General features: G+C 37.1%; 7 protein-coding genes and 1 long non-coding RNA gene across 10 annotated transcripts; 4 read left to right on the top strand and 4 right to left on the bottom strand.

The window, feature by feature from the left end:
- On the bottom strand, positions 697-3,636 carry LOC104738772 (beta-glucosidase 11-like). Its single transcript, XM_010458976.2, has 13 exons — positions 3,309-3,636; positions 3,131-3,194; positions 3,003-3,058; positions 2,788-2,863; positions 2,635-2,706; positions 2,444-2,531; positions 2,083-2,357; positions 1,904-2,048; positions 1,594-1,814; positions 1,487-1,515; positions 1,317-1,404; positions 1,130-1,220; positions 697-1,037 (listed from the first exon to the last, which is right to left on the bottom strand). Exons 1-13 carry the CDS (start codon positions 3,441-3,443, stop codon positions 836-838), a joined length of 1,542 nt encoding a protein of 513 aa, XP_010457278.1. The 5' UTR covers positions 3,444-3,636; the 3' UTR covers positions 697-835.
- On the bottom strand, positions 3,810-6,744 carry LOC104738771 (serine/arginine-rich-splicing factor SR34). Of its 2 annotated transcripts, none has more exons than XM_010458973.2 (13): positions 6,642-6,744; positions 6,450-6,541; positions 6,281-6,346; positions 6,095-6,169; positions 5,857-6,001; positions 5,721-5,767; positions 5,576-5,633; positions 5,451-5,500; positions 5,302-5,358; positions 4,997-5,220; positions 4,315-4,348; positions 4,138-4,232; positions 3,810-4,052 (listed from the first exon to the last, which is right to left on the bottom strand). In XM_010458973.2, exons 2-13 carry the CDS (start codon positions 6,534-6,536, stop codon positions 4,049-4,051), a joined length of 942 nt encoding a protein of 313 aa, XP_010457275.1. In that variant the 5' UTR covers positions 6,537-6,541; positions 6,642-6,744; the 3' UTR covers positions 3,810-4,048. The 2 variants fall into 2 exon arrangements, with proteins under 2 accessions (XP_010457275.1, XP_010457276.1); XM_010458974.2 differs by having other exon boundaries at positions 4,138-4,217; positions 6,642-6,743.
- Positions 6,810-8,483, top strand: LOC104738770. The gene is made up of 2 exons (XM_010458972.2): positions 6,810-7,642; positions 8,088-8,483. The coding sequence occupies exons 1-2, from the start codon at positions 6,979-6,981 to the stop codon at positions 8,297-8,299; spliced, it is 876 nt and encodes a 291-aa protein (XP_010457274.1). The 5' UTR covers positions 6,810-6,978; the 3' UTR covers positions 8,300-8,483.
- Positions 8,667-9,437, top strand: LOC104738769 (putative 60S ribosomal protein L22-1). Its single transcript, XM_010458971.2, has 2 exons — positions 8,667-8,986; positions 9,104-9,437. The coding sequence occupies exons 1-2, from the start codon at positions 8,748-8,750 to the stop codon at positions 9,249-9,251; spliced, it is 387 nt and encodes a 128-aa protein (XP_010457273.1). The 5' UTR covers positions 8,667-8,747; the 3' UTR covers positions 9,252-9,437.
- On the top strand, positions 9,918-10,658 carry LOC104738768 (protein SENESCENCE-ASSOCIATED GENE 21, mitochondrial-like). The gene is made up of 2 exons (XM_010458970.2): positions 9,918-10,154; positions 10,266-10,658. Exons 1-2 carry the CDS (start codon positions 10,081-10,083, stop codon positions 10,483-10,485), a joined length of 294 nt encoding a protein of 97 aa, XP_010457272.1. The 5' UTR covers positions 9,918-10,080; the 3' UTR covers positions 10,486-10,658.
- On the bottom strand, positions 12,391-13,211 carry LOC104738767. The gene has a single exon (XM_010458969.2). It carries the CDS (start codon positions 13,056-13,058, stop codon positions 12,555-12,557), a length of 504 nt encoding a protein of 167 aa, XP_010457271.1. The 5' UTR covers positions 13,059-13,211; the 3' UTR covers positions 12,391-12,554.
- On the bottom strand, positions 13,601-14,574 carry LOC104738766. Of its 2 annotated transcripts, XR_759832.2 has the most exons (4): positions 14,393-14,574; positions 14,114-14,220; positions 13,964-14,012; positions 13,601-13,777 (listed from the first exon to the last, which is right to left on the bottom strand). It is a non-coding gene; the product is annotated as an uncharacterized LOC104738766 (long non-coding RNA). The 2 variants fall into 2 exon arrangements; XR_759831.2 differs by lacking the exon at positions 13,964-14,012.
- Positions 15,112-17,592, top strand: LOC104743124 (zinc finger MYM-type protein 1-like). The gene has a single exon (XM_010464238.1). The coding sequence runs from the start codon at positions 15,112-15,114 to the stop codon at positions 17,590-17,592; it is 2,481 nt and encodes an 826-aa protein (XP_010462540.1).

The following is an 18,279-nucleotide window of genomic DNA, read 5'->3' as shown; positions in this document are numbered from 1 at the left end:
CAAGTGGCGAAGAAAATTTATCTCGAAACTTTCTTTAATCTACTTTATCTTTATTTCAATGGTGTAAAATAGTGATGCATGTACTAAACCCTAGCAGTTTTTTTTTTCCTTTTTTAAATAATTTAGTTGAAAGCTTTATGAATTGAATTTTTTACTTTATAATGAGGTAATGTGATAGACATATAATGTCATTATTTTTCATCTGGTAGGTTTGAACGCTTCTATTCATTATTTACTTTTGGGATATCAAAATATATCGACAAATTTTAAAGTGGCACACCATTCGTTTTGTCTGCTCTAAGTGGTCATTTGTTTTATTCAATTCGACTGGCTGTGATCATTTCTAGCCCTAGTGGCCAGTGCGATTGAAGTTTTCATAAGGTAAAAACAAAATTAATTACAAGTTAGTCAAAGATTTTCCGTATTGCACGGTTAGTAACATTGGCATACAATCATTTCGTAAATTCCAACTCATATACGTACAGTGTGTAATAATCAAGTAAATAAAATTTGATGCCATTAGTATTTGACAATCGTCTCTTGCGTGATTGAAATGCAAACGACGACACTTGAGGAATATATTAAGGACGGCTTTTATACGAAAGTGTCATGTCTTGCTTCGTACGCAATATTATAAACCTAGGTCAAACACGCTAAATCCAGCTTTAATGCTAATCCGAATATATCGATAGAGTATAGAAAGAACACAGAAGTATCATGACCATTGAACTTCGAATATTATTGGACTAGTCCATCACCTTCAATCAAAGAGAAATTGTAACAATATACATACCAACACCAATTTTTAGAGAGAGATTTATTGTAAAAACTATGATCAAGATGAAGCATGCGATGGCTGGTGCAGTGTTCCCGTGAGGAAGGAAGAGTACCAGTGAGCAGAGAGTTTAGGGGTCCTCTTAAGATTAGGATCCTTGAAGTCCACGTAATACAATCCATAGCTCTTCTCGTACCCACCAAATAGCTCAAACACATCCATCAATGACCACTGAAAATACCCTTTTACGTTCGATCCTTTCCTGCAATGAGATCATCTTTATACTTAGAATCTGACTGGCCGGCACAATCATTATATTGAATGAGACTTGTCCTACTTTAATTTTACTCTTACCTAAGTGAATGAAGAACTGCTTCAATGTATGAGCTCAGATACTTAATCCTCGTTGTGTCCTCAAGTGATGAGTTGTGACGAGTCACCTGACCTGTAAATGAAAAATCAATCACCAGAGAGAGAGAGAACGTTTCAAACACATGAAGAATCAAACTAAAATCTGAGAGACAAATAGAGAGAGAGAGACCATTCTCTAAGATATAGACGGGAGGGTTTTCATAAGATTCTTTGATATACAAAAGTATTTGTTGCAGACTCCATGGTGTGTTTGCATGCTGAAAGAAGTAAAATCATCAAAAATTAATCTTGTCTCTTTTAAGTGATCACATTGTATGTAACTTATATCTACATACAAACCTCAATCTCGAAGGTTGTGTTTCCAAACACTGCAACCGCAAATTGGAGAAACCAGAGTGAGCCAGATTTTTAGCTTTAATATATCAGACAGTATCTATGTAACTTACGGGTCAGTTCCGCAGCCAAGTCTGTGATGAAATTCTGGAGATTTGGTTTCAGAGAGGAAGAGTTGTCCTTGACGTAAATTGTCATGTAATTTATCACTCCTACGAAATCGAACGCGCCCTTAATCTGTTCTGACTCCTCCTTTGTAAAAGCTGGCAATCGAGACCCAACGTTGGTCTTCATCGTCTCAGGATAATCGCCAAACACCAGCGGATGTAAAATCCTTACAATAACCGAATCAAGAATATCAACAAATCAAAATATAGAACATGTATGTAAGTAACATCCTTGAATTGGATTCTTTAGACTTACCAACCAATATAGAAGTCATTCACTCTAGCTGTTGCCTGCTTATCCTCTACAGAGTTAGTTAAAGGGACAACACCGTATGTGTATACGCTAATGCCTACTGATCCATGCTGCTTGTCCTGTGTAATGAATGAAGAGGAGATACTAGCTGAGCTAAAGACAATGCAATGCATATGAGAGACAGGAAGAGGGAAGAAGAACCTTGTACTGTTTCTTGTATAAGTTTGTAGCAGAAGCATGTGCTAGCAAAATATTGTGTACGGCAATGTAAGGTTCAATGGAAGAGTTTCCATTGGAACAATTAAGTCCAAATGGAGGAGAGCATCGAGCAGGCGGTGTTATACCGGCGTCATACCCTCCAAGGGCAAACACATTGACCTCATTTATAGTAGTCCAATGTGACACTCTATCTCCAAACTCCTTGAAGCAAGTATTTGCATAAGCTGTGAAGTCTCTCCTACAATCATTACAAGAAGATTTATGGAATCAGTTTAATATTACTAGTCAAAAAGAAGAACTTAGAAGAACGGAGAAGAATCATACACGCTTTCTTGGCTAAGCCAGCCTCCATATTCATCTTCTAAGGCCTGTGGAAGATCAAAGTGGTGCAATGTAACGTGTGGCTGAATTCCTGCTTAGCCAAATCACCAGGATACATCATTAAAAGCTGATCCAAGAAGGATTCTTTTGGTACCATTTATACTAATAAGAAAGGCTCAGGGTACAAATTTAACCATGAGTGATCAATTCATCTATAAGATTGTTGTAGTATTGTAGCCCCTTGGGATTGACTGGTCCTCTTCCACCTGAAATAAATCCAACTGCTTAAAGCTTTCATATTGAGAATGCTTCGATTAAATTCTCAATCAATATGCGGAGAGCCATACTTGGTAAAAGCCTTGACCATGATATGGAAAATTTATAAGCCTCCAATCCTATGTCTGCCATGAGCTTCACATCTTCCTGCAAACATCAAGCAATGTTAATGCCTGATTTGGTCAATCGATACAGAGATTTACTATATCAAGTTTCCATCTGTCACATGGAACGCACACAGAGAGATATGTAATAATAATTACTGTAGATGATAAAAATCAGGGACCTTGTATTTGTGATATTGGTCACACGCAACATCTGCAGCTGCTACTCCATAGTGTCCTACAATGAAACTATGATCAAGCAAAGAAACCATTCAGTTGGTTAAACTATGATCAAGCAAAGAAACCAAACCGGCATGAGCAAAAACATCCCAAATGCTAGGAGTTCTCCCATCTTCGTTAGCAGCTCCTTCCACCTGTTGTAAATCATATGGACAAAACACTGTTTTATCTTTTCGTTTATAATGCGAGCATGAAGGTGAAAATGTAATGTAAAAAGCAGCATAGATTCAGTAAAAGGTATAAAGAACCTGATAAGCTGATGTGCCAGACCCAAAGACAAAGTCTGGTGGGAAGTCATTTCTGCTGTATTGGAGGGACGAGACTGCGGTAAAACCCAAAGCCAACAGAGGAAGGACCATGAGACTATTGTTCAACAGATTCATCTCTCTCTCTCTCTGGTATCGTCACCAAACAGAGCAAAAACTTTTAGCAAGTACAATAATGAACGGTGAACACATGTGATGTATATCTTTTTAGAGTAGAGAAATTTAGTTGGAACACGAAATTTCACTGTCTGGACTCTGTGTCTACAGTGAGTCCAGTCCGTTTGACAGGTTTGATGAAGAAGTGAAGTGCAAAAAGTCCAATAAAAAGAAGATACGTTGCAGACATGATGTGTGTGGCTTTAAAGCTTTTGTTTGTTTCCTTCGTTTTGGTCTCTTTTGTTTGGAACCACAAGTTACTAGAATCTTACCGGCCCCGGATTGGGTCTAATTAAACAAGACGTCGTTGCTAATTATATAACGATAAATCAGAAGAAGAAAAATAGAGGATATCTTCAATAAAAACATCATTCCCCAAAGTAATGGATCCTGAATATGTATAATGGCAATTACGAAACAGCATTTCCAAAACTTGTCTCATCTTTCTTCAGTCACTCACTAATAAGCGTTAAGATATGATCCACTTCAAAAAGAAAAACATAATTTTTTCCCCCAAGCAAGAAGATGCTTCTCTTCTCTGTTTCTTCACCTGATTATCTCATATATTACCTGCAAACAAGAGCTCAGGTTTAGATTTACGCACTAGACATCAAAACTAGATTAGCAATGTTCATTTCTAAGAGAGAATATGTACCTCGATGGACTCCTAGTGTTGTTGATAGGGCTCTTGGCAGGGCTTGGCTTGCTGGGGCTTTTGCTTGCTTCCTTCTGAACCTGCGATACAGAAAGCTATTATTAAGATTACAAACAATGTAAAACCAAACATAATGTCATCATTAAAGAGGGTCACGATTTGGATCTTGTTACTCACAGGAGGTAGGGGAGATCTTGATCTTGAACGAGATCTGCAAAAGTCCAAGCAAACAAACCAAGATTCAATAATCCAAACATATCATTCTGTTTGGTAACGTTCACCAAGGTCCTTGATGCCTCTTTTATCTTACAGAGATCAAGAATTTGCAACAAAGAAAGACGTAACTTAAACCAATCGACACTGCTACTTAGGTAAAACAAAGGAGATTTTTCAAAACCATGTGGCAAAACAATTTTGTAGCAAAGTGTGCCATGGACGGAAATACTGTGATCCATCTAGCAGCAACGGAAATTAGTGAATACTACATAAGAAAGCCAAATAGAGCAAAGCCTCTAATCCAAAGTTTCCCATACCTCTGAGTCGAAATACTTGTGAACAACCAAGAATTTCCATCCAGATGTTATTAGTTTCCATTTTCTAATCGATTGTATGTAAATCCATATCTATGAAACAAAACCATTTTCTACTCAGGAAAGCAAAGAGCAGACTAAAAATGCAACGTTAATCTCGCAAAGCTCAATAATGGCTACCGTCTCAAAACATCATATGCTCAATCAACAAGAACTTTGGAGTCATCAACAATGACTTTTCAAATCAGATTTTTCTTAACTTCACAGAAAAATCTACTGACTAAGAAATGCTACCTGATGCATTTTGAAAAAAAGTATAAAATCATTACCTTCTTGGAGACAGTGACCTTGACTTTGAGCGGGGGCCAGGAGATCTTGAGGTAGATTTTCCAGGCGACCTACGTGAAGACTTTGCCTTTGGACTCCTGCTCCTACTCCTGCTTCGGCTCAAGCTCCGCCCACGGCTGCGACTACGACTACGACTCCGACTCCTAGAATATGATCTTCCCCGGCTAGGGCTCCTAGAATCCTTCCTCGAATCATATTCTCTAACCTAAATAGATAGGGAAAACTGAATTTAAACCGCAAAAATGAAAAGATCACAAATTTCACAAGAAACACAGCTTCAACGAACCCGAACATATCCATGAGAAAACGCGTTTCGAAACTCAGTGTCATCGAGCTTTTTCACCTGGGGAAATTGAAGGGTAGGAACTCATTAGTAATATAGGATAACTATAACAAATTCTCAACCACCGAACAGACACAGGTTAAATATCTCACCGCATACTTCATGTCCTCATAGCAGGTGTAATCCACAACTCCAGTTGTACCTACAAAATAAGATTGTCCAAGATTTAAATCTTTCAACTCGATTTAGAGTCACAAGATCAGATGAGCACACTTACCTCTACCATCACGGTACACTTGTGAGAAACAAACATCACCTCCTTTGCGCATGTGATCCTACAGGAAAAGTGATTCGTGTTGGAATTCAGAAACCTTTAAAGATATTAGGGAAAATAAGAAGTTTATCTACCAGTGTGTACTCACCTTGAGATCTTGCCAAGAAGCAGATGAAGGCAAGCCTGTCACCAGAACTATATTGTGGAAACAAAACCAAATTAGAGATTATTTCAACAAGTGTGGACAAAAAATAATGCAAGTTAAATGACTACTTAGTACTTACCACGAAACTCTGATCTCCTAGATGGCCCACGACTACCACCATCGCCACGGCCATCACCGCGGCCACGACCACCACCACGGCCACCATCATTGAAACTACCCCGAGAATCATCTGTTGAACGCCTCCCACCATGAGCTAGTTCCACCTAAAAAAAGCCAACATTAATTTAAGTTAGATTGAAAACCAATCTGACATTCCTCAAAGGTAAACAATTTCTTCAATATGATAGATAACTAACCCGTAAGCGATGGCCATCAAAGTCATAGCCATCCCGACCATGAATAGCATCTTCAGCATCCCGAGCATCATCAAACTAGACAGGTTGTAGAAGCAGATTCAAGCATCAATAATCGAATCATCTCAAAGAAAAAGTAAAACATGTTATTGTAGGAATAAAGGTTGCTGAATTGGTAGGTAAGCTGACCTCAACGAAGGCATAGCCAGGAGGCCTTGGCGGGACCTTCAAATCAATTTGAACAACTGGTCCATACTGCAACAACAATGGAAGAGCAAATGTTACGGAGACTTCCTCCACAAAAGTTGGGTGTGAGAAGAAAAAACAAAGGTTCATAACGTAAAGACCGAAACTTTACCTTACTGAACAAATCTTCAACCTCTCTCTCGCGGATATCTCCAGGAAGGTTTCCGACATACACAGTTCTACTCGAACGGCTGCTCATTCTTCCTATACCAAATCAAAACACACAACTTCAAGACAAGATTCGGACAAGACACAAAACCTAAGTGAGAAAATCCGAAGCAGAGAAGGGGTGGAGATATTTCACCTTTTGGTCGATTTTGAGATCGCAGCCTCCTAAATTTGGGAATTAGGGTTTCAGAGGTGGCGGATAGGTTTTAATACTACTGATACAACCAGTGAACAGAGCGGGTCACGTGCGTCACGTGCAGTGACGTTGTTGAAAAGAAAAGAAACAATTCAATCCAAAAACAAAGGGAGCAACTTTAACATTCACTATCATCTCTCTCTCTCTTACAAAATCTTACAGCTTTAAGTTTTAAGCGTTTGAAAGATCCGATCTTTTTTCACACGATCAGGATTTTGGCGGTTAGTAATACTGTTATCTCTCCGTTGATCAGAAAAAAAAGTTCTTAAAGCTTTATATGTCTCCAAAACATCTGGAACTGTCACAAAGCTCCGTCGAGTCTTGCACCTTACATCTTCTCCCATGGCGGCCGTTTCAAACCACCGCTGTTTCCAAAACCCTGGATTCATCAACAGAGCCGCCAGACGACACTCACTCCACTCCCAAACGCCCTTGTCTCTCCGACCGATCCACCGCTTTCTCCATCGAAGCTTTTAGCCGTCTCTCGATAGCGGACGAGGACAGTGGAGTGAAATCGAGTTACACGAGAGGAGGTTTCAGGCCTGTGGAGAGGAAACGGCGTCGTCGTGGGTCGAGATCGGTTTCTGGTCGAAGTAGTGATCGGAGCGGGACTCTTCGGTGCTGCTCTGTCAATGCTCAAGTGACCACTTGCTCTGAATTTCAATTCGCTGTTGGTGGTACTACTGATTCTAGTGGTGAGTTGTTCTGTGAAGCGAATTGGTTCTCCGATGTGAGTGAGGCGGCGCGTAATTCACGGAGAGATCGAGATTTTGGAGAAAAAGAAGGAGGATTTGGATTAGGGTTTGGGATTGGGGTCGTTGAATCAATGGGTAACGAATCCGGTTACGGCAGCGAACCTGGTTATAGAGGTGATGCTGAAATCGGTTATGGTGATGAGTTTGATGAGGAAGAAGAAGACTCTAAACCCTTGTTTTGGGGAGGTATAATACTCTATTTTCCATCAATTCTGATCATTGATCGAGTTTGAAAATTTTGATTGGATCCTATAGAGTCTGAAGTTGGAACCTTTGAGAAAGATAGTCTGATCTTATTTTGACAGTGGGTGTTGGCTTTTGAACTGGCAGCAGAACTGATTTGCATCTTTTGATTCGAATCTTAGGACTCGAGTACTTTGAATTGTGTGCTTGATGCTTCTAAGTCTATATAGTTCCGAGTAATGTCATTTTCCGACAGTCCTCTTAAGTATATGTTTCAGCCAAAGATTCTTACTTTCAAGGTACATTTTAGTTGCGAAACCAAGTTACAAACTTGCTAGACCACTAACTAGTGTTGGTTTATTATTGAAAAGTCTTTGCCTTGAGATGGGTATGTCTTTGCTCTGTGAGAAATATGAATTAGATGTTTGTTGTTTGTTTGTTAAAGCAGATACAGAATCAAGCAAGGAGATTTGTGCTGGCGAGAAAAAGTTCTCGGACAAAAAGTCTCACTATAGATGCCGCCGAGGCAGAAGGAATGATTACAACAAAGCTGTTTATTTCATGACTCATGACATTTCTTTACTTCATCTTCAACCTCAGAGATTTGATCAAAATAATGGCGCTTCTTCAGGTGAGGGATGTCGAACCAGAGTGAGATGAAAACTACTTTGGAGTCTGCAAAGCGAAATTAGCAAAGCCTTGATAAGTTGTATATATAATTTTGTATACTAAGACAATAAACCAAGGTTGATGTAGTTTCCTCCACACCTTTAAATGCTGAGAAACTACTCCAGGGAAGCAACAAATTGTAATGTGATTTTGTAAAGATACTCGTTTGTTTCAACGCGAACCATAAAGTACGGTTAGTTCTATATCCCTATCAGATTTGGGGTATACGGTTTAAGAACCGGTAATTCCTGATCAAACCGAGATTAGCCAAGTTATTAGTAGCCCAAGGATTGGGCCTTAAGTCCATTGGGCTAAGAGTAAACAAAACCCTAGGCTACTCTTGTGGGTCGTTTATATATTCCATCCCTAAAACCTCGCCGCGGGAAGAATCTCATCCTTTTAAGTGAGGGTTTTGTTTTGATTCAATCTCTGTAGGAAGATGACTCGAGGAGTAGCGGTGAAGTCGAGTGGAGCTGGTGCTAAGAAGAAAGGAGTGTCGTTCGTGATTGACTGCTCCAAACCAGTTGATGATACGATCATGGAGATCGCCACGCTTGAGAAGTTTCTTCAGGAACGTATCAAGGACGGAGGTAAAGCCGGTGCTCTTGGTAACTCCGTTTCCATTATTCGAGACAAGGGAAAGATCACCGTCAACGCAGATTTCAACTTCTCTAAACGGTACACTTCTCTTTTCTTCTTTCTCACGCTTCCATAAACCCTAAATTGCTCTTTAAATAGCAAAAAAATATAGAATATGGGTTTTGAAATGCTTAAAACATGTTTTGTATGGATCAGGTACTTGAAGTATCTAACGAAGAAGTATTTGCAGAAGTATAATCTCCGTGATTGGCTCCGTGTGATTGCATCTAACAAAGACAAAAATGTTTATGAGGTACGTTACTTCAGTATTGACGACGAGCCAGCTAGTGACGAAGAGGATTAAGCTCCACCTTCTTCGTCCCTTTTTAGTTACAATTAGTCTATATTGGTTATTTATTCCTACCAAATTTTTATGTGTGGCATTGGTGTATTTGGGAATGAATTGATGGTTAAGATTGACACAAGAATGACTAAATTCATTTTCGAAATTTCTGAAAGAAAAGAATGAGGAATGGAATGGCCGACTCTTTTTTTGGGGCCGTGTTGGTTCGGCAGAATTGAGTGGTGGCGACTCGACTTAGGAGTAAACAAATATCTGCATTTTTTTTTTTTTTTGATCTTATGCTTACAACATTAATTTCTTTTAAAACCATTATGAATATATACATATGCTAATTATATTTTAGTTTTATTGTTGGAAAAACATTTTATAAAAGTTAAAAGTTGGTATTGGGTAAAAATTATAGTACAGTAAAATTTTGTTTATAATTAGATTAGTTAATTATACATTCATTTAATTTAATCGATATAATTACGTAAAATAACAGTTTTAATTTACAAGTTACAACTATAAAAACCCTCTAAACCCAATTATTTTTTATTTAAAAAGAAACAGAAAGAACAAAAAAAAAAAAAAAAACAATAATTTTGGGTGAAACTGTGAAAGCCTAATAAGTTGGCGCAGCCTCTAAGCTCTTCACCCTCTATAAAAACCCTACTCTCCTCGCTCTTCCTTCTCATCCTACAAAGCAGTTTGACATCAGTTAAGAGCATAGAGGAGAACCAAGCCTCTTCGATCTCGTTGATATCTCTTCTTCTTCTGCGGCTTCGAACAAGAACCTGAGAAACCTCTCTTTTTGTTCTCTGTTCTCGTTATACCCTTAAACCACACAATGGCTCGTTCTCTCTCCAACGCTAAGATCCTCTCTGTCTTCGTTTCCGAAAAGCTCTCAAACGCTGTTTTCAGGTAAAAAAAAAACTCCTTTCATCTCATTAAAATGTAGTGGTATTGGGCGTATTGCTCTGTTTTCTCTACTCGCCTTTAACGAAACGGTGACGTTTATTGGGATCAATTCAGACGAGGGTTCGCCGTCGCAGCCAAAACGGCGTCAGAGGGGAGCGTTTCGAGCAGTGAAAACGCTTCTTCTGCCGTGATGAAGAACAAAGTTGTGGAAGCCTCAAGCGAGAAGGCGCCATGGGTTCCAGACCCTAAAACCGGTTATTACAGACCAGAAACCGTTTCTGAAGAGATCGACCCGGCTGAGCTACGAGCTGTTCTCTTGAACAACAAGCAATAATTATTTTTTAAAACCGTTTTTATTTTGATTAATGCTCTGTTTAATGAGGAGATTAAGGAAAATATGTAGGTTATGATCCTTTGCGGTGAACCCAAATTTATTCCGTTGCTATTTGTGTAATAATCGTATCGTTTGTTTGATACTTTTGATCTATATCATTAATTTATGAAACTTTTTAAGGCTTAAAAATAAATAAATAAAAGAAAAGGTTTTACTATGACTCAAAGTCAACCAAAAGAAAATACACTAACAAAATCTAATAGGTATAAAACGGTATGGTAAAATCTAATAGGTGTAAAATGGTATGGTACCATATAAACTTTTGTCAGTATGGTCTATTTAGACCCGAGAGGTGCAAACACACTAACAAACGTGTTTACTCAACTCAAACATACATGTGCTTGGTAAAAAACGTTAGAATCACAAAACCGGTTTCATGACCTATTTCAAAACGTCTATTGCACATCTTCGACTAATAGCACCACGAACAATATATCAAGATTAGGAAACTTTAATATCCTTTTTGATCATATTTTTCTCTAATTTTTAGATTTTCAAATGTGGTTTTGGCAAATAAGCTTCAAAATACTGACGTGAAATCATGTATGAACAATCGTTAATTCAATAATATTTAGAAAGGAAAAAAAAGATGTCATCTTTAGATATTTTTCTCACACTAACAAATCAAAGCCATAGACAATGCAACCACGTGGCAAGTCATGTTGTAGTAGGGTTAATGTTGATCGTAGAAATAAGTCGAGTTTAATACAAACAATAGAAAAATAAGAAGCCGAGAAGCTCTTAACTTGTGAGCCTCAGAAATTTAGCTTTAAGCCTTTATGGTATGAAGACCACATAACTTCCGTGTTAATGGTTGAGACTCGAGAAGAAGTGGCTCATTCTAAATCCCAAAGGCCAACATGCAAATCAAAAAGACATAAGAAATGTTTGTAGCCTCACGTTCTTAATTAAATGGCGCTTCTTAAGCTAAATATAGATTTTTTTATAACTTTCAGCACAATGTAGATCTTTATCTGATATTAGCAAATACATGTTTACCAATTTTCAAATTCGGGTGGATCATCAAACATATACATGGAAAAAAGTAGAGTCGCAAAGTCAAGGGCCAGTCCTACTCTTTTGGGGGTTTTATACAGTTCTTTGTTTTATATGGTGTACAATATTTATGTATCTGAAAATCTTTTATTAGAACTAGCATACATTCACACAATTATATCCAGAATAAAGATATGTTCCAAAAGTTGAATCTGTTATCCAAGTCAAGTCAAGATCTGGTTGAACTGAGATCATCTGAATACCAAGTATGCAAGTTTTCAACGAATCAAATTTTTTTATCTCATCTGAGAAACAATCATGACACTGGAACAACAACAACAACAACAACAACAAAAAAAAAGGAAGAAACTATCTTCCTACGTGTTCATCTTCAAAATACTGTTCCCAATAACCAGGATTGGAGCTTACACAAAAGATTGGCCAACCACTGTAGCCTAGTTTACATCTAAACTTGTGTTCATGTTCAAGTTTGATTCCTGGTACCTTCAGTGGAGGATATTGTCCACTTTAGTTTTATCAAGTCTTTGATGAGAAAGATAAGACCATGTTGGTGGGCAGAGAATCTCGAGCCATGACTCAAAACAAAACTAAATCTAATCACAAACTAACACAGATCATGGAGTTCAAAAACCCAACGATCTCAAAACCATCTTCTTATTGAAGTAACATTTATTATCATCACTAGGCTACAATCTACTTCCAAAGAGCCCTATCATGATGGACCAAAGATCTAACATTTAACACAACACATTCGTAGGATGAAACACAAAAACCATTGATCAGCCAAAACGAAAACCAAATTGTCTCAATGTGTGCCAATTATATAAGAATAATAAAAATGTCTCCACCCTTTTATTCCAGATCGGTTCATAAATACAATTCATCGGTTTGATCCTAATAATAAGAGATACAAACAAAGCATTGACTGAAAACAAAGAAGCCAGACCAAATTCAATGATTGGAGAAAAAAAGAACCAAAAAAGTCTGAACCTTTAAACGGAAGAAACAAAAGGGTTTCTTCCCAAATTCTCCTTAATCGAATCACAATCAAACCCACATCCACACTGCGGCGACTCGTAAAACTCATCGATCGCAAAGTTCGCCGATGTAATCCCTACGGAGAACTCGAGTTCGTCACCGTTCCTGACAACCTCAACGATATTAAGCCACAAGAATAGAACTTTGACCTTCACGCCGGTAAGCTTGGTGAGCTTGTTCTCCGATATGTATCCAGAGATTGTAGATTTGTAATCCAACTGGTACGAGCCTTGAAGAGCGAAACTGCACGATTTGTTGAAATACGCGTGAAATTTGCCAGTGGATTCATCCAGGTCATATGATACGACTCCTTTAGGAAGGATTCCGACGGGAAAGTTGAAGCTTTGGAGGACAGAATACGCCGTCGGCAAATCGTCATCTGTAGCGGCGGCGATGAATGGCGAATGAAGGCAGAGAAAGAAGAGGAACGAGACGATCGAAATCGGAAGCAGATTCATGTCGATGGAAACCCCAAAATTATGAAATTTTAGGAGTCCGTAGCCAAATAAAACAGTGATTTAGGTTTTAGGTTTATTATCCCTCCCGTTCGGATTTCGTTTCCCGTCACTTTCTCGGAGAGATTGAGATTTTCTCTGGGAAAGACGTGAGAGACTTTTGTAGCTATCTCATCATGCGACCATCTACACGACACCGTTTCACCTAACTATTGGACACGTCATCAGTTGAGCACATGAGGTGTTTGTTCTTTTGGAATTTGGGTTTTTGTAAGTATAATCCAACTAGTATTAACCCCGTACTTCGCACGGGAAAAAGCTTATTCATATGAATCAAAGTGCATTTTATAATCCAACAAAAAAAATAAAAAATGTTGAGACCATCTGTGAAAAAGTGATATGCAATTAAAATATACTTTAACCCACGATTACATACAAAGAACATTTTTTGTTTTTTGTCAAACACATACAAAGAACATAGGGATGAATTATCCATAAAGTGAGCTTAGGAGAGAAAGTGACTGGTCGAAAATGGAAGGGGCGAAGAAGTAAGCTACATAAAGCTTTATTGGCAATATTTCTGTATTTCATCAAACTTAAACATAAACACCTAAGTAATCACAACATCGATATAATGATGCTGGTGCATATAGAAAAATCAGAGAACAATATAGAGAAAATACAAAAGGTTCATCATGATCATGTGTTATCCGCTGCATCCACTGCAAAAGCCAATAAAAAGAAACGTTTAAAAAAGAGAATGGACAATTACTGTAAGTGTGGAATAAGATTTTAAAGGTAAATGAACGGGTCTTTACATGCCCAAAAATTAAATTGACCCTTACTACTAAGATAAAGATTTTTATGCTTGCAAAATAAAAAACCAAGATAAGTGAATATGAGTTTACCAATTTCTATTCTAGTTGTCATAGTTAGGGAACTGCTAACTTCCATAACCTATACTTAGAGACGGAATCAAGGGGTTACTAATAACCTAACTGATGTTTGAGATAACGGTTGAATAACAATAATAAATTCAAAAGTTCTGCGATAAATACCTTGCAGATTTATAAATATTTCTTTGAAAACAACATTTGTCATTGTCTCACGTTTACCCACTTGTTGATAATGAGAATCTTCAATCTTCGTCTCTTAACTCTTTTTCCTGGACATAGATAATAACATGTTAAACATTAATCAGTTTAAGATAATCAACCATCTAATTATACCCATAATTGAAAAACAGAAATATGAGATAATCGATGAAGAAAGAGGAGATAGTAAACTGACAAAAAAAAGGAGATCGTAAAATTGAATCTTCAGAATGAAGAAAGTACCTGATTGTCGAGAGTAATCGATGTGAAAAGATGAGAAAACCATCGAAAGATTTTATAGATACAGATAGTAGAGATTTTGGCGGAGAAGAAGTGGAAGAGGTGCAGTGCCGGCTTCAATGGGGGGACAACCGGTGCGACTGCCCCCGGGTCCACCAAATTAGGCGGCACAAAAAAAATTTCTGTTCTTAATATGTATCAAGTTTTTTTTTTTAAGTATAAGCTGATGAAAAAAAAACATGTATGAGAGAATCCAAGATTGATGAGTTAATGGGCCAAAATCAAAATTAAATTATTGGGCCAAATTGGTTTTGTTATTTATAGGATTTACGGTGATTGGTGGAAATAAGGAATCGGTGATCTTTGTCTTTTATGTTTACGTACGAAGCTTTTCATCTTCACACCCCATTCACATGACCACAACACACAACTCTCTTTTTTCCAACAAGCGATCTCCATAGCCGACTAGCCGTTAAGCAGCAGACAACAAGTTTTTGAGTAATGTTCTATTTAATTCTTGCTCTGCTTTTTTCTAAACTAGTATTTTGTATTCTAATTTCTAAAATTGGAACTCGCTAATCACTAACAACTGTTTTTTTCAGGTTTATATTTGTTCATTTGTTCTTCTAGCATTCATATAATCAGATTCATTCCCCAATAGCCCAACCCCAAAATCCAGGTGCTATTCTTCTTTTTTCTTTGCATCTAGTTAAGATTGCATCATGCCAGGACAGAAACCGGGATGTCAGAAAAGAAAAAAAAGAAAACAAGATGAATTGTTTGTTCAATCACTAAGAGGCTCTTTAGATAAATTTGTGACAAGAGCAAGTGCTAATGAAAATTCAGAATCTGGTGGTGCTAATGAAAATTCAGAATCTGGTGGTGGTGGTATAAATAATCCCGATGACAGTAGTCACTTGAGTGAGCATGATAATGTGGTTAATGCATCTAATGTTGAAAGTTTAAATGTTTGTGAAAACCCAAATTCTCGTGTTGATATTTTTGATCCAAGGTATTGGGAAAACCTTGATAATAAAATGAGAGATGTGTTAGTTGAAAAAGGACCTCAAAGAGAATTGAGTCTTGTGTTTCCTTTAGATGCAAACAAGAGGCGTTTCTCATATAATTATTATTCTAGGAAGCTGCGTAATGGGGAAACTAGTGACAGAAATTGGTTGGTTTACTCCAAACATGTGAACAAGGTTTATTGCTTTTGTTGCAAATTGTTTAAATCTAGAAATTGTTCAAATATGCTTGCTTTAGCTAATGATGGTTATAATGACTGGAAGCATCTTAGTGAGAGACTTAAAGATCATGAGAAAAGTGTAGAGCATATGAATAACATGAAAACTTGGAAAGAGCTGAAAGTTAGATTTGAGAAGAATCTCACAATTGATAAACCACTACAGAAAGAAATTGCTAAAGAGAAAGAACGTTGGAGGTTTGTCTTAGCTAGAATAATTGCTGTTGTAAAATTTCTTGCTAAAAGAAATCTAGCTTTTCGTGGAAAAAATGAAAAACTTTACCAAGATAACAATGGTAATTTCTTAGGTGCTATTGAAATGATTGCAGAATTTGATTTGATAATCCAAGATCATATTAGACGCATTCATAGTCATGAAATTCATTGTCATTATCTTGGTCATAATATTCAAAATGAGTTTATCTCTCTTTTGGCTCATAATGTTCAGCTTTCCATCGTTAAAACCATTAAAGAGTCTAGGTACTTTTCTGTCATTCTTGATTGCACACCGGATGTGAGCCATCAAGAGCAAATGACTTTGATAATTCGATGTGTGAAAATATCAAACAGAAAAGCAAGTGTAGAAGAGTACTTCTTAGAGTTTCTAAAGGTGGATGACACCACTGGTTTAGGTCTCTTTGATAAGTTACTAGATGCTTTAAAGTCTCTTACTCTTGAGTTTGAGAATATTAGAGGTCAAGGTTATGATAATGGTTCTAACATGAAAGGAAAACATCAAGGTGTTCAAAAGCGATTACTTGATGTAAATCCAAAAGCTTTGTATATGCCGTGTGCTTGTCATAGTCTGAATCTTGTGGTTAGTGATATGGCTCATTCATGTGTAAAAGCTATTTCTTTCTTTGGAATTGTGCAACGCATATATGCATTATTTTCTAGTTCTTCTAAGAGATGGAAAATTTTGCTTGATCATGTTCCTTGCTTTACTGTAAAATCTTTGTGTAACACACGTTGGGAGAGTCGAATTAAAAGTGTCAAAGCTATTAGGTTCAAAGCTCCACAAGTAAGATCAGCTTTATTGGAATTATATGAGTCTTGTGATGATGCTATGACAAAGAGTGATGCTGAAAGTTTGATCATGGCATTTGATAATTTTGAATTTATCCTTGGCATTGTTATTTGGTATGATATTTTGTTTGCCATTAACTCAGTGAGTAAGAATTTACAGTCTAAATCATTTTGCATTGATAATGCTTTAAAACAATTGCAAGGTGTGTGTTTGTTTTTTGAGAAGTATAGACATGAAGGGTTTAGTTCTAGTTTGAGTATAGCTCAAACTATTGCTCGTGATATGGATGTAGATCCTATATTTCCACAGAAGCGTCGTGTTTTCAGAAAAAAACAGTTTGATGAAATTGGTTTGGATGAGGAAATACAATCTAGTGAAGATGCATTTAGAGTCAATTACTTTTTGGTTGTGGTGGACATGGCAATCACTTCGGTGAAGACCAGATTTGATCAAATGAAAACTTTTGAAAGTGTTTTTGGTTTCTTATTTGATTCGAAAAAGTTAAAGACATTACATGATAGTGATTTACAAGAGCATTGCTGTAACTTATGCAAAACTTTTTCTCATGGTAACTCGTCGGATGTTGATTCAGATGATCTTTTTTCAGAATTGAGAGTGCTTCAAACGACTTTACCTGATGTGTCAATGGAACCTACTGAAGTTCTTGAGTTTGTTGAAGATATTGGTTGTTATCCAAATGTTTCAATTGCATATAGAATCATGTTAACTATACCGGTGACAGTCGCTTCAGCGGAGAGAAGCTTTTCAAAACTAAAATTATTGAAAAATTTTCTAAGATCTTCAATGTCTCAAGAAAGGTTGAATGATTTAGCTATTTTGTGCATCGAAAAGAACATATTGGAGAGCATTGATACTGAAACTATTATTCATGATTTTGTATCGACTAAAACTCGTAAAAATAGGATTTTATGATCCTTTATATCTTTCAAGAATGAGTATTGGCTTCTGTTTTTTTTTCAAGTGTGAAAGGATGTGAAAGTTTACATATATGGAGATGGAAAGGATAAAACAAGCTTACAAGGCCAGCTAGAAGCAGAGGAGAGCACAAAGTTACAAGAAAAGCAAGGAAAGGAGAGCACACTCGAAATTTTTTTTTTTTTTGTGACTGTTTATTTACATCTGTTGGAGGAAAAATTGCAAAATGACATTGTTGTTGCTTTCTTTTTGTAAACGTTCTTTTATCTTTTGCTATCCTTTTGTGAACAACTTTTTTTTTATGTGTAATAGATGTTCTGTTCTGTTTTTTGCCCTGGGGTCTCTATAATGCTCAAGCCGGCACTGAAAAAGTGGAGATCGTGGGTGATGACAAAGAAAAATGTTTAAAGAATTTTTTTTCTTAATGATAATAATTGAAAATGATAATCATGTTGTAAACTAGAGAATTTAGGAAGTGAAATCTCTTAGTCTTATTGATTAATGTCGAGCATACAAGTATATATAATAGGAGTACAAGGGCTAAAGCCCATAAAGCAATCGAGTACATAACATAGGCCATGGGCCGTAAAGCAATGGCCGATGGGCCGTACATGCGCGGACCGGTATATGGGCCGAATGGCCATGTCCTAACGGACTGTGAGCGGGCCGGTCTATAGAGTCCAC

The sequence above is a fragment of the Camelina sativa genome, chromosome 14 (assembly GCF_000633955.1).
Source record: "Camelina sativa cultivar DH55 chromosome 14, Cs, whole genome shotgun sequence".
In the NCBI taxonomy this organism is placed as follows: domain Eukaryota; kingdom Viridiplantae; phylum Streptophyta; class Magnoliopsida; order Brassicales; family Brassicaceae; genus Camelina; species Camelina sativa.
The sequence above is the reverse complement of the archived record's forward strand: the minus strand, read 5'-3'. Positions and strand labels throughout refer to the sequence as shown.

Coding starts and splice junctions, on each gene's coding strand:
- LOC104738772 (XM_010458976.2), bottom strand. CDS start 3,443: ATGAATCTGTTGAACAATAGTCTCATGGTCCTTCCTCTGTTGGCTTTG. Junction 2,864..3,002: donor ACCAATATCACAAATACAAG/GTCCCTGATTTT, acceptor TGATGTTTGCAG/GAAGATGTGAAGCTCATGGC. Junction 2,049..2,082: donor GGTTCTTCTTCCCTCTTCCT/GTCTCTCATATG, acceptor TCTTTAGCTCAG/CTAGTATCTCCTCTTCATTC.
- LOC104738771 (XM_010458973.2), bottom strand. CDS start 6,536: ATGAGCAGCCGTTCGAGTAGAACTGTGTATGTCGGAAACCTTCCTGGA. Junction 6,347..6,449: donor TTGAAGATTTGTTCAGTAAG/GTAAAGTTTCGG, acceptor TTGTTGTTGCAG/TATGGACCAGTTGTTCAAAT. Junction 6,170..6,280: donor CTGGCTATGCCTTCGTTGAG/GTCAGCTTACCT, acceptor CAACCTGTCTAG/TTTGATGATGCTCGGGATGC.
- LOC104738770 (XM_010458972.2), top strand. CDS start 6,979: ATGTCTCCAAAACATCTGGAACTGTCACAAAGCTCCGTCGAGTCTTGC. Junction 7,643..8,087: donor TAAACCCTTGTTTTGGGGAG/GTATAATACTCT, acceptor TTGTTAAAGCAG/ATACAGAATCAAGCAAGGAG.
- LOC104738769 (XM_010458971.2), top strand. CDS start 8,748: ATGACTCGAGGAGTAGCGGTGAAGTCGAGTGGAGCTGGTGCTAAGAAG. Junction 8,987..9,103: donor GATTTCAACTTCTCTAAACG/GTACACTTCTCT, acceptor TGTATGGATCAG/GTACTTGAAGTATCTAACGA.
- LOC104738768 (XM_010458970.2), top strand. CDS start 10,081: ATGGCTCGTTCTCTCTCCAACGCTAAGATCCTCTCTGTCTTCGTTTCC. Junction 10,155..10,265: donor CTCTCAAACGCTGTTTTCAG/GTAAAAAAAAAA, acceptor GGATCAATTCAG/ACGAGGGTTCGCCGTCGCAG.
- LOC104738767 (XM_010458969.2), bottom strand. CDS start 13,058: ATGAATCTGCTTCCGATTTCGATCGTCTCGTTCCTCTTCTTTCTCTGC.
- LOC104743124 (XM_010464238.1), top strand. CDS start 15,112: ATGCCAGGACAGAAACCGGGATGTCAGAAAAGAAAAAAAAGAAAACAA.